General features: G+C 33.6%; 1 protein-coding gene across 2 annotated transcripts in view; it reads left to right on the top strand.

Moving 5' to 3' along the window:
* Window positions 1-14,212, top strand: part of LOC150096200 (WD repeat-containing protein 3-like) — a 301,884-nt gene that overhangs the window by 268,847 nt on the left and 18,825 nt on the right. For both annotated transcript variants that reach the window (XM_090408833.1, XM_090408834.1), the window contains exons 22-24: window positions 565-654; window positions 2,394-2,488; window positions 6,125-6,253. In XM_090408833.1, coding sequence (XP_090264959.1) covers window positions 565-654; window positions 2,394-2,488; window positions 6,125-6,253 — 314 coding nt within the window. The remainder of the gene's footprint in view (window positions 1-564; window positions 655-2,393; window positions 2,489-6,124; window positions 6,254-14,212) is intronic.

Below are 14,212 nucleotides of genomic sequence, written 5' to 3'. Positions count from 1 at the left end.
TTCAGGAAAAAAAAACATATTTTGAAATATGAATATTAAATATTCTATATTTATATTATCATTTTTACGAAATAATCCTATGGAAATTTTTTTCTTGATGATTTCAAGTGTTTTTTTAAACAATTAATGCTTTTGTCTACATCAAGTAAAGTAAGTTTTATTACTTTATAGCACAGACAGTCATGAAAAATTAAATAAAATTACATTTGTAACTGCATTTGTTATCTTCATAGAAAGAAAAGAAAAAGATATTGTACAGATTTTCAAGAGAGATTATTTCCTTTATAGAAAGAAACATTTTAAGCATTTATTTCAGAAATTAAAATTAAAATGTTTTTAATGATTTGAATCATTCAGAAATTTGAGTCCTAAAGAATATGAAGTTAGTGCAAATGTTTCCTTCCCTTGAAACCGAATAGTACAATCTTTCAGTTCTGCTGCTTGAATTTTTTAAATTCAAGCAATAGAATTTTCTGATATCGCTTGATAGCATTTATTTTCACACATTTTCTGTCATATCTCCTGATGATTTTTCATTATTTAATGTGTATTCTTTCCACACAGGCTGAACAGTTGATGGAAGCCATAGAGGTTTATCATGAGGAAACACTAAAATTGCAGCAGTACAGCAAAAATAAGGATGAAAGTGAAAAAGTATGCATTATAAACATATGTGTTATTTCAGTAGTATCCAAATGTTATATTATATCAATATTATCAATAATTACTGTGTAATTATTGATTTGTCCATGTAATTAATTAATGATATGCATGCATGTCAATGCCAGTATGGTGGTTAATGTACTTAAAACAAGTGAAATAATAGAATAAAAAATATAAAATTAAAAATGGAAAGAGACAAGGAGAATAATGAACACATTAGTTCTATTAAGACATGACAATAACTAGATGCTGTGATGCATTTTGCAGAATGCACACAACATTATGGGTACCTATTTATTGTCTTTATCAATTAATAAGACAGGAAGTAGCATTGAAATACATTCAGAATAAATTTTGCTGATATGATAAATATCATTTGCAGAATGATCAAACTTTGCCACTTTGTATTGCTTGGAATTAATCTTTATGTTTATCTTTAAGAGAGAGAGAAAATATATAACAATGGTGGTTTCTGATAAATGATGACAGGATTTAGTGCAGGATAATTCCTTGATTTTTCTTAGATAGTGGTTATATTTCAGAATATAACCTCATGACAAACTAATAACAAGAGGCTGTTAATTAAAAAAAAAAAACTAAATTAATTTATAGCTTCATGAGGCATTTTTTTAACAAAAAGAGGTTAATAAAACCAGAGAATTGTATTTTATTACAGGTTATATAGATATAATATAATGGATGAAAACTAAATAGTGAATGCATGATAGCATGAGTACTATCTGGTACTCTCACATTTCACAACAAAATGTACAACAGGGCCCAGTTCTGTATAGGTTTTTGATGAGTGATGACTAGGCTTGGTGTAGGACGATACCTGAATTTTTGTTGCATTTGAGAGTAGGCATGCATAGCATTTCTGAGCTTTGAATTTCCTAACAAAACAAGTTAGGGTCAATGTACTGCATTTCTGTTTTCTGCCAAAGAAACAGGATTGGCTTTATTGGTTGTGTGATCTATCAAACTGGATTTATGTTTTATTATAACATACGGAATCTCTTGATTCCATCTTCTGAAATCATCCTCATCCTCTTCTTAAGAAATCAGGTGTCTACAAATTATGCTTTTCGTATATCATATGCTATGTGGGTCAAAGAGGACATTCCAGAGAGAGCCACATGTCAGAACATTTTAAAGTGTGGAAAAGAAAACATACATTCAATTTGATATCACATACATGTAACCAATGAAGACCATCCTGCACTTTGGCAGAAAAAAAATACCATACATTGTTTATAGCCATTTTGTTAGAAATTCTAAGAAATATTAGAAATGCAGTGTATGCCTACTCAGTGCAACAAAAACCATGGTATCATCTTGCACCTTCTGGTTATCAGTCATCATATATACAGAATTGTGCAGGATTCATGGTGATGGAACATGACAGTATCAGCTAATACGTATGCTATCACACATTATTTATTGTTTACTTTTATTTTCATCGATTATATTTTTGCCTTTAACTTGCAATAAAATTTTACTCACTCCTTTTTTTTTTGTGTGTGTGTGTGTGTGCATATATGTGAAAATGCTCCTGAAGAAGTATACCTGTTAGACACAAAATTAATTGCGTAGTAAAGAAAGAATGTACACGGGTGACTTACCCCCCCCCCCCTTTTCCTCAGAATATGATGTGATAGTGATTATATTTTTGTATAGATTGATAAGTTATGTGGGATATATTCTGCATTTAATTGTTTTTCTCTTTATAGTTACCTGCATACACACCACATCCATTAATGATGGTGTACAAGACTACTTGTCCACTTCGTTATATGTTAGAAGCTATAAGAAGGATAAAATATAGGTAAATGCTTTTATATAGTAATTCATTTATTATCTATTCCCATATTTTATTGCCATCTCTCCAAAAATTTATGCCTAAATAGGTAACATGCTCTATTCTCTATTTAGGATGCAACTAATGTTTTTAGCAGTTCTACCTGCTTTCAGTATTTGTCTTTTTGTTGTGATTTTAATGGCAATTTGTTAGAACAGTTATTCAATTTAATTAAGGAATCCTGGGGAGGAAAAAAGCCCAATTAACTCACGGAGTTATACAAGCTTATCTAGAGCACACTTTTATAAATATCCATGCCCACAGGGAGATTCAAACCCACAACCTGTTCATTGGAAAGCAAGTATACTTATGTACTTGGTGCATAAACATATCTGCGAAAAGTTATTTATTTAGAGTATAACATCCACTGCATAATGTAAAGACCTGTGATTAATGTTTCCAGTTTTGGTTTTAAGTTGAATTCTACTTCACGACATGATCCACATCGATGATGAATAACCATGGAGATATTTGACACCCTTAATTATACTTGACAAGAAATTATATCCTTGTTTACTCCTCTACTCAATTGTAAGCAAAGGATTAAAGAAGAATATAATTTCTTATCAAATATAAGATAGTTTGGATTTTGGTTCGAGATTATATTGCAAGTGGTTCATGTAATTTAGTGCTTGTGTGGAATTAGTGATTTTTTATCTGTTTTATTGTTTTTTCCTTAAAAAGTTAGTGTATTGTAGTGTGTTAGTGTAGATTTTCGTGTTATTAGAGTATTACATATCTTTATAACATTTTTATTGTAATATTGTGCTATTGTTGGCATGGCACCAATGCGATGAACAATGGTGGCAAAGACCACATTGTTGGGTGATTTGAATTTATGGGATTTTATTCAGTGCATTTGACACACACACACACTGAATTTTATTCAGTGTGTGTCAAATGTATTTGTTGAGAAAATTAAAGAATATGTGGAAGGAAATTGAACTGGAGAGAAAGAGAGAGAGAGTTTGTATTAAATGTTTGAAAAGTGAGTGACTGTTAGGTGAAGGGAATGCAACAAATACCAATGGCAAGTTGGAAAATGATGTTAATGTTGAACGTGCAGCCAGGAAAATAGAGGAGAATGAAATGGATATTAATAAAGAAATCACATGCTTAAATGTTATCCTTCATAGAACAAAGCATGAAATTGAAAAATTACAGAAATGGTAAGAGTTAAGTAGGGTTGAAAGAAGCAGGTGATCCAAAGGAATAATAAAGACCAACCGAACAAACAAAAAAACAAGTAAAGGAGAAACTTATGTATGGAGACTCAATGAAATTGTGACAAAATCATGTTTCCCGGGTGCAAAAATTCATGATATCAGCTATGCCATCTGGATTCAAAATAGTCGAAAAATGATGGTCTTGGTTGATACATATGATTTGAGAGGCGACAAGTATTTTATGAGGGAGGATGTAAAGGAGTTGCTAGAAGAGGCAAAACTAAACAGTGAGAAGGTGAAGATTGTAAGTCTCCTACCACATTATGATATAGGCGAACTGAGAAGCATTGCTTGAATGAGTCTATACATAGATTGTGCAAAAGGAATGATGTAGAATTTGTGGATCTGTGGTCTCCGTTTGATGGAAAGAAGGATTTGTACAATGCAGATGGACTGCATCTGAATGGTTTTGGTGTTGGGTGTCTGCTGAGAGCTTTGTTCACCAAGAATTCTGAAATGCAAATTCAGGGAAATTTAAGCAATTAGGGTGGAAGCAAGTGAGTGTGAGAATGAACAAGTGAGGAATTTAATCTCTCAAGCAAAAATATTGAATAGTGTAGTCAATTCAGAAAGTAAATGTGTGTGTGTGTGGGGGGGGGATCTAAAGGGATGCTGCAGTTTCTATATACTAATTCCAGAAGTATCATCAACAAGAGGGAAGAGTTTTGGCATTAGTGCAACCTTGTCAAAAGTTATAGTCATTAGTGAGACTTGGCTAATAGCTGATGATGTAGTTACAGCGATTGAATGTGAAGGGTTTAGAGTGATTATTATGGGAGACTTCAACTATGGAGATATAGACTGCAAGGAAGAATAATCACATGGCAGGATGGAACTAGAATTTATGTGTATAAATTCTAGTTCCATCCTGCCAAGAGATAATTACTTAATGCAGCATGTCATGAAAGGGACTAGAGGTTGGAGAGTATTGTACCTGGTCAGGAGAGCTAGCCATAACCAAGGTTGACAACATTCCTTCAATTGGTGAAAGTGACCATGCAGTCTTGACTTGGGAAGTTGTAAAACATGAGGAATATTCTATCAAGAAGGGGATATATTTGGAACTATAAGGCAGGTGATTATGACATGCTTTGGAAAAAGTTTAAATCTGTACCATGGCATAAAACACTGCAGGGTAAGGATTTTAGCAAAAGGTTAGTAGTGCATGGGCTATAGTTAAGGGTCATCTAGAGGAAGCAGTATTAAATTGTATACCTAGGGTAAGGAGGGCTAATAGAGTAGGAGTTGGATGGATGAGTAATATCATTAAGCATGAGCTACAGAAGAAAATGCTGTGGAGGGTTTATATAAAGAGAAAGGTGACCAGCAAACTCATGAACAATACAAGAGGTCAGGCAAGAAAGGCGACCACCATGTCAAGGAAGGCAAAATCAGATTATGAGAAGAATCTAGCTGATCAGGCCAAAGTGTTCTTTCGTTATGTGGCAAGTAAGAGGAAGAATGACTATGGAAGATTAACCTTAATGAGTGATGATGGTTGCAAGGAGACAGAAGTGGATAAAATAGTTGAGGTACTTAGTGACCACTTTGCAAGGTATATCATCCTAGTGAGGTTACTGCTTTAACCCAGTGTTTCTCAACGTGGAGCAATTAGAAAATGTGCAATCCACATATTTATACGTATTTATATTATACTTTTTCAGAATTTGGCTGACTATTATGCTAGAGGGGGGGGGGGGGCATCAAAATCTTTGAGGCGTTGAGGTGGGGCATGATCCAAAAAAGGTTGAGAAACACTGCTTTATCCTATGTGACAGACACTAATGTTGGAACAAAGGTGGATGAATTGGAGGTTCTTAAAATATTGTGGAATCTCAATGTAAATACAGGTGTGGGATTAGCTGGATTATCAGCTAGGGTTTTGCAAGAATATGCAAGGGAACTGGTAATGCCTTTGATTAAGCTGCTTAATTTAAGTCTCAGCTCTGGTAGAGTTCCAAGGGAGTGGAAAGAGGGCAAATTAATTTCTTTGCATAAGGGGGCAATAAGGAACTTTTTATAATAGAGTAATGGCTAAGTTTGATAAATGAAATGGCTACACGATGATTTTGCTGGATTTTGCAAAGGTGTTTGACAGAATATCACATGGAACTCTGTAATGCAAATTAGAACAAATGAGGATGGATATGACACTGGTGAAGTGGATAAGAGGGTTGCTACTGGACAGATATCAAAAAGTGGTATATGGAGGGGCAGAAGCAAGGTGAAAACAGGTGACTAGTGGTGTGCAGCAAGGTTCAGTGCTGGGACCATTGCTGTTTAATTTGTACATAAATGAAATGATTAGTGATGAAATTAATGAAAAATAATGAAACTAAGAAATGATTTTTTTAATTAATTAATTTTTTTTTTATAGTGATCTAGAAGAAACACTGTTGGTTTTACCTTTTAAGTATGTTGTGGATTTACTGAAAATATTAAGCTTATTTCTAGAAAGGAAGTGGGAAATACCTCTTGCAAGTCAGTGTGCTCTTTTTCTTTTGAGGTGAGTAGAAGCATTTTGTTTGGTCAGTATTCATATAAAGTTTGTAATTATTCATAAAATGTGCAAGTTTACCTGATATAAAGTTGTACTTTGTGATTGATTTTTTAAATGTTATTCTTAGAGCCGCTGAAAGAGTTATGGGGAGAGCTATGAACATTACCAACTTGATGGATAACCTACACAAAGTGGACCTTCACAGGTGAACACTGAATAACTCCTTGCTACCATCACATACCTGACCAGAGTTAATGGATTCTCTGCAGTTATCCAGAATTAAAAGTTTATGTTGCATTACCACTCAATTAGCAAAAATATAATACAATGTATTTGTACCAATATACAACACCACAAATAAAGCCATGCAAACTGACATAATGTTCTGCCATACTGAATCCAACATATTGTATGTCCTGAGCATGTACTGTAGCTTCATGTCACTGAATGGCAGCTCTGTTTAGGCCTTGTTTGATATTGTCAATCTATCTCATTTAGGGCCTACCTCTTTATCCTAACACCCTTAGGATCACTCAAAATGATCTTGTTGATTAACTGAATGTCCTGCATTCTTACAACATGGTTGGTTCATTCACAGCCTTTCTTTATCTAAGATAGTGATTAAGAGGTGGCTCATCACTCCTTTGACATATCATTCTTCACAAAGGCAAATCATCTTATTCCCAAATTGCTCCTTAAACACCATTAATAGTGACATGAAAACTGGAGAAGAAAAAGATATCCTTGAAGTATGGAGTAATTACTTCGAAAAATTGCTAAATGAAACAAGCAGTGATAGCACAGTGGTAAAAAACACTCAACAGGGATGCAGTATGTTACAGGAATACATATCAATACTTGAAGTAGAAAAAGCCATCAAAGGCCTGAAATGTGGAAAAGCAGCAGAAGTAGATGATATTTGACCAGAAATGCTCAAGTATGGAGGTATAAAAGTCTTACAGTGGCTGCACTGCATAGTTCAGAAGGCCCAGACAGAGGGACGAATTCCAGAAAATTGGAGTAGAGCTCCCATAGTACCCATATATAAATGGGAATGTGTGAATTACAGAGGTATTTCTCTACTGAGTATTCCTGATAAGATCTATGCAAGTATACTTGAGAAACGGTTGAGAAGGATTATGGAAGAAAAGCTTGGTGAAGAACAAGCTGGATTCAGGCCAAATAGAGGCTGTCAGCATCAGATTTTCACTTTATGCCAAATAGTTGAGAAATCATGAGAAAATAACAAAGATATGTATTTAAGTTTTGTATATCTGGAAAAGCCATATGACAAAGTGCCAAGAGAGAAGCTATTCAAAATGCTACAGTTGTACGGTATCAATGGAGCATTATATCAAGCAATACTTAGTCTTTGAGTTATAAGTCAGCAGTTAGAATTGAAGGAAGTATAGGAAGATGGTTTAATGTTAAATCTGGTGTCAGACAAGGATGTACACTATTAACACTCTTTTATTCGTTATCTATATGGATTACATTATCAAGGAATGTGGCACTAAACCTGATATTAAAATTGGATATGTCAATCTCAGCAATTTACTTTATGCAGTTGATGTTATACTTTTAAATAAATCCAGTACAAGTCTGGAAGATTCCCTGACTATATTGAATAACTGTTGTAATAGATATGATATGAAGGTCAGCATTAAAAAGACAAAGACTGAAAATAGGCAGAAGCATTGAAAATATCAACTGCATTGCGAAGAGAACCTATAGAACAAGTAAAACATTTCAGCTACTTAGGCATGGTTTTTAGTGAAGATGGTAGATATGGAAATAGACAACATAATCAACAAAGCTAGTATGCTAGGCAGTCAACTGAACAAATTTATATGAAATAAGAGAGAAATTAGCCAAAACACTAAATTAGCTGTATATAAGACAGTATTCAAGCCAATTTTAAGTTATGTATCTGAGAGTTATGGTCAGAAGTAAAACACTTGATCAAAGACTAGAAACTGCAGATATGAGAATCCTGAGAAAAATTAGGGGTATGAACAGATGGCATCAATGGCAATATCATATTAAAAACGAGGATATTAAGAAAGAACTTGACATTGTTAGGCATCCAGGAATGTGTTAGCAGAGCTAATCTCAGGTGGTGGTATGGTCACTTAAACAGAATGGGAGAGGAAAGATTGCAAAACAAGTTCTCTGCCAGGTTGCCAGGAAAAAGACCAAGATCTAGGTGGATATGTTATATGTGATATGTTGATATAAGATATATGATATGTTAAAAAGTGGCTTAGAAGATAAAAATATGAGATCTGATAATGTTGGAGTTTTGACAAGTAACAGATTGATTTGGAGGAAAATTGTATATAGGAAGTTAGTAATGATGTAAATTTTTCATGTAGTACTATCATATCCTGTACACCCCTTGAGGGGACATGTCAGGAATTTAATGATGATGAGTGCTTCGTCTATATCGACTGAGCTATGGAGGGTCTGCCTTAACAGTGAAGGAGTTTAAGCAAAGGTATGATAAGTTTTATGTGTATAAAAGTTAGTGTGGGTCTTCCACTTTAAGTCTCTGAACTCCATGAAAATAACTGTATAACAATAATAATGATGATAATTTATTATTATTATTTTTTCTTTTTTGCAATTTTTTTTTTTTTTGTGTTGATTCCACACATATCTAAATTATGTGTGGAAGCTTACATATTGATTATCACTCATACTAGTACTTTTTAGAAAGATGTTGATGATACAGATAATATAATAACCAAATCATTAAATTATTATGTCTTATATTTTTCCAAAGTCAATGCAGGAACAATACATAAGTATACACATATATACACAAAGTTAGTACATGAATAAGCAAAACTGAAGCAAAGAAAAAGAAATGAACGATGATTACAGCCCTAAATAAAAAGCTACTATCACAGTAAATTCTAGGAAACACTCATTCTTCCATCTTTGGTCCAGTGTGTTAGGAGTACTCCATCTTGTAGCAGGCAAGATGGAGTACTCCCGACACACTGGACCAAAGATGGAAGAATGAGTGTTTCCTAGAATTTACTGTGATTGGGACAAGCTCTTTAAAAAACACTTAATTTCTACTTCAGTAATATCAGGTGCCCAGCTACCAAGATACTTCAAGTGGGAGACTTGCTCTGTGACTCATCCTTATCAACTGTTTTCATTACCTTGTTTTCTCATGAGATCTGATATTCTAAGATTCTTAGACACCACTTTAATCTGATTAGAGTCTTGTTCATCACAAAATCATTTACAAAACTAAATAGAAAAGGTGAAAGAACAGATCCCTGTGTGTATCATCTGCTTTTCCCTGGTTGTCATTATATATATATCAGAGTTTGACTTGCCTGAGTGATTAACATTACATATTCGAATCCAGGATATTATTATAAGTTAAGAGATTGAGTGAGAGACAAAGAAAATTCAAAAATAACGTCTTTATTTACACATAATTAAAATGTAGATTTATGGTATTGCCTTAACAATGTGCGTAATATGTATGTTTTGCAAGCACTATATATACATTTGCATTATAAATAAACTTATCTCCTAAAGAGAAAAGGGCTCACACAACCCAGTTAAAGAACATAACAAGATTTCTTCTCTTCAAGATCATATTATTGGATGAGAATACACAAACTCTGAATTTATAAGACACAGTTTCTTCTGCTCTGAATAATGGCCATTAAAATATAAATTACTTAGCTCATACCTGTTTTTCTTCTAAAACAAGAAAATAATTTGTGCACAACTTTTCTTAAGAGAGAACATATTTCTTCTTTCATATATTTGTGCACAACTTTTCTTAAGAGAGAACATATTTCTTCTTTCATATATTTGTGCACAACTTTTCTTAAGAGAGAACATATTTCTTCTTTCATATATTTGTGCACAACTTTTCTTAAGAGAGAACATATTTCTTCTTTCATATATTTGTGCACAATATCAGTTCCTTTCCTATTACCCTGAAATATGAAGATAATTTTAAAGTTCCTTTTTCCTTGCAGAAACTTCTTTCTTATCCTTAAACACAAAAAGAATTCATTTCTTTCAGGTTTGCCTCGCTTAACTAGAATATGTTTGCTACATACTGTATCAAAAGGAACTGCCCATTGCTTCAGGAGAAACTATATATCACTTTTAATCTATCCAACAACTTAGCTCCATTAATTTTGGGATAACAATTTATTTTCCTCATAACACTTTTCCACCTTTTTGACTTGAGAATTCCTTGTAACTCTATTTCTCTCCTAAACTTCCAAGTTTTTAGAACATTGTCTCTCTTCTCATCAGTGCTGCAGCTGTTCTGTTATTCTCTTTCTCTCTCTCACTCACTAATTCAACTTCGTCTTTGGAAGTACAATCTTTGTGCAAGCACACTACTACCTGGCATGGTAAGCAACATGGTGGTGAGATGGAAGTTGCTTGTTGTAAACAAGACTACAGTTCTTCATTGACATCATTGGAAAAAATATTTTCTTATAAATTTATGTTACAGAAATAGGAAATGTTTACATACATGATAAATAATAAAACCAAAAGTTAACCTTTTCTTTTTATTCATCATCATCATCAAATTCCTGATATGCACCCTCAGGGGGACGCGGGTACAGGATAATTGTGATAGTACTACATGAAAAAGTTACTCCATTACTAACTTCCATTTCCTTTATTCAACTCAGCTGTTACTCTGTTATAAAAAGTTAGTAAATTACTAAGGCATGACGACCCTTTACAATCCAGTATACAGTATCATATTCTTATCCACCCATTCTTGAATTATGTTTTTCACCAATTTTTGCAGTAATTTTACCACCATGCCTGAGTTACTGATTGGTCTATAATTTGCTACTGTAGTCTTAGCACCACCTCCTTTATCCAAGTGAATTATTTTATTTCCATTCCCTTGGAACTTTGTTGTAGTTGAGACTTAAATTCAAGAGCTTAGTCAGAGGCATTGCCAGTTCCCTTGCACGTTCTCACAAAACCCGAGCTGATATCCTATCTAATCGCACTGCTTAATTACGTTATTCATCCAACTCCTACCTGATTAATCCTCCTGACCTTAGGTATATAATATTGCTTCCTTTACTAAGTGACCCTTAACCATCTCCCATGCACTATTAACATCCTTCCATTGTGGTGTTTTATGATATGGCACAGATTAAACTTCCTCCTAAGCCTGTTATAATCACCTGTCTTGTAGTTCTACATATACCCCTTCTTGGCACACTATTCCTCATATTTTACAATATTTCCCACAGAACCACACAGTCATCACCAATCAGAATCAATGTGCCCACCTTGGTTATGAATAGCCCTTCTGATCCTATGACCAGGTCCAGTACGCTCATACCCCTAGTCCCCTTTATCACATGCTGCCTAAGTAATCATCTCTCAGTGGTGCATAAATTCCATTTCCTTCCATGTGATCTTTCTTTCTTCCAATTTATATCTTCATAGTGGACGTCTTCCATATTAATCACTCAAGCTGTATTCATTATTCTAATTTGCATGTCTTCCAGATCATTCTTGGAACACTCTGGCCTATAGCAATAATTCTTGGCATTAGTATGTAGAAACTACAGCATCCCTTTAGGCTCCAACCCACCTTTACTTCCTGAAGTGACTACCCTATTCAATATTTTTGGTTGAGATACTAGATTCCACACTTTGTCATTCTCACACCCACTTGCCTCATGGGATATTATTATTATGTGACACCTCCAGGGAGTCCAAGGACTTATCGAGGGAGAGCATCTATTTAACAACTCTCCACCACTCAATCCACCAACTACAATGAACTGCAACTACCATCATCTATGTTTACCGCCCACTACCACCACTAGTATTTTCACAGACAGTCAAAAACATCCATACCCGCAGCCTTTTGGCTGGAGTGCAGATACACTAACCACTTGGCCAACCACGCCAGCAAGGTATGTCAGTCTGGTTGATATTAATAAACTTTAATTTTGAATTGCAAAATATAAAGTATATTAATCAAAATGAATTCATGCTAAATTATGATGATGGAAAAGGAATTTTTCTGTGTTTTTGTGAGTAGGTTTTATGTGGTTTATTATAATTACATTACACCTTCAAGGATTCATTGCAGGAGAACTCCACTCCACTGCACACATCTCACTGTCTCCCCCATTACTTAATTCTCCCACTACAAACAACCATCACTACAAACAACAGTTTTTTTTGTCTGTAAATTGTATGTATTCCTCATAAATATTTCAGGCTTCTTAAAAAAAATGTTCTTTTGATGGATATCCTGATAGTTAATGCAGAAAGAAATTTTATCTGAAAAATTGTACTGCAGAAAAGTTGACACATTAGCCTTGGAAATTCTTCTTTTTTGAGCAGTTGAACATGACTTTTTATTAAACAATAATTTCTGCTACAACATAAAGATTTTGCCTTTATGTTTTACAAAGTCATTGTTATTCTTGTATTTTTATATGATTAATCAGATATGTGAATTTTTTTTTTTTCTGTATTTCCCAAATAACTTGTTTGCATATTTTACATTTTGCAAATTCTGGATTTGCATATAAATCGTAAAACTTCCAAATATTGGTTTTGTATTGTTCATGGCTAAAATTATACTCTTTTTCAATATTTTAAGACAAATTTTAATACTTCAAAATATAAACAACTTTTAAGACTGCATAAAAATATAAACTAAAATAGAAACACCAAGGAAAGTGTCTGACAAATGACAAGCCTTTTTATGCAATCATGCAAGATCAGGGGAGACTTTCCCCTAATTTCAATAGGTTCAGTGTTATAATGCATGTAATAGGAATTTTTTTCTGCTTTGGTTGGCTGCATGCTGAATCTTTCTACTGATTCAGAAAGATATTCTGAAGCCAAATATTTGGAAAATATGCCAAATCGACTGAGTACCAAAGCAAAACTGAATAATCGATGCATCCCTCTTATATGCTATGTTGAAAGACTTATTTGGACATGATTATATATATCAGGCATATTTTGACAGTATCTGAACTTTCTTTTGGCCCCGATCATATTCTAAATTCTTCTAGGTATATCCTTATTGGAATGCTATAGCTTAGCCTGCACTAGACTGGCAGAAACTGACAGATCATTCCGAAGGTGTTCTATCAGTTTTTATGACTGTGAAATGACCATGTCTGAATAGCACCTATAGTACTTAAAGCAATGTGAGCATCTTCTGTAAAAGTATTGTATGTAGCAAGCATTGCATTATTCAGAAGTGTTGCATATCTGATGTCATTTCCTTCCCTGATGATATATCCATGTATAGATAAATGTCAGTTTGTTCGCTTTTTATATTCAAATTTTGTATAAATATTTTGTGTAATTTTGACTTATGTCATAATAATTGTTTACTGTGGATCTATGGGCTTTTCTTTAGATTTTGTACTTTGCAGTGTTAACATAAGATGTTATGTATAATTTGAATTTTTGCCTTTATTTGGAAATAATATTAATCTATTATTCAAATTAAGTGGATATTGAATCCAACATTATTTCAATGCTGAATGGAAAAACTACAAGAGTTTCATGCCGAATATAGAAACTATAAACGTTTTGGCAGATACAAGCGTAAGCAAACCTTTCATGACAGGGATAACTCATAGTAAAGGTAGAGTAAGCTCTGATCACTATCCTTAGTATTTTCCATAATGTGAAACACATCTCCTAGCAGACATGTATGATGTTATACATTATGGGGGGGGGGTTCACTACCCAGGCCAGTTTTGACCTTTGTTGAGGTCTTGTCAGAGGGAGCCAGACCCGCCCGTAAATACTCAGGTTGAAGTGATGCGAACTTATACTTTGCCATAATTAAATTTACCATAAAAAAATAACATTAACATTAAAAATAACATTAATCTATACCACTTAATTATAGAATAAATTCATATTTGACAAGTACTATTTTCTGTAGATGGTATGAAA

Source organism: Typopeltis vanoorti, chromosome 19, assembly GCF_054136105.1.
Source record: "Typopeltis vanoorti isolate ZY-2024b chromosome 19, IOZ_Tvanoo_1.0, whole genome shotgun sequence".
NCBI classification, from domain to species: Eukaryota; Metazoa; Arthropoda; class Arachnida; order Uropygi; family Thelyphonidae; genus Typopeltis; species Typopeltis vanoorti.
This window is presented reverse-complemented; position numbering and strand designations above follow the sequence as displayed.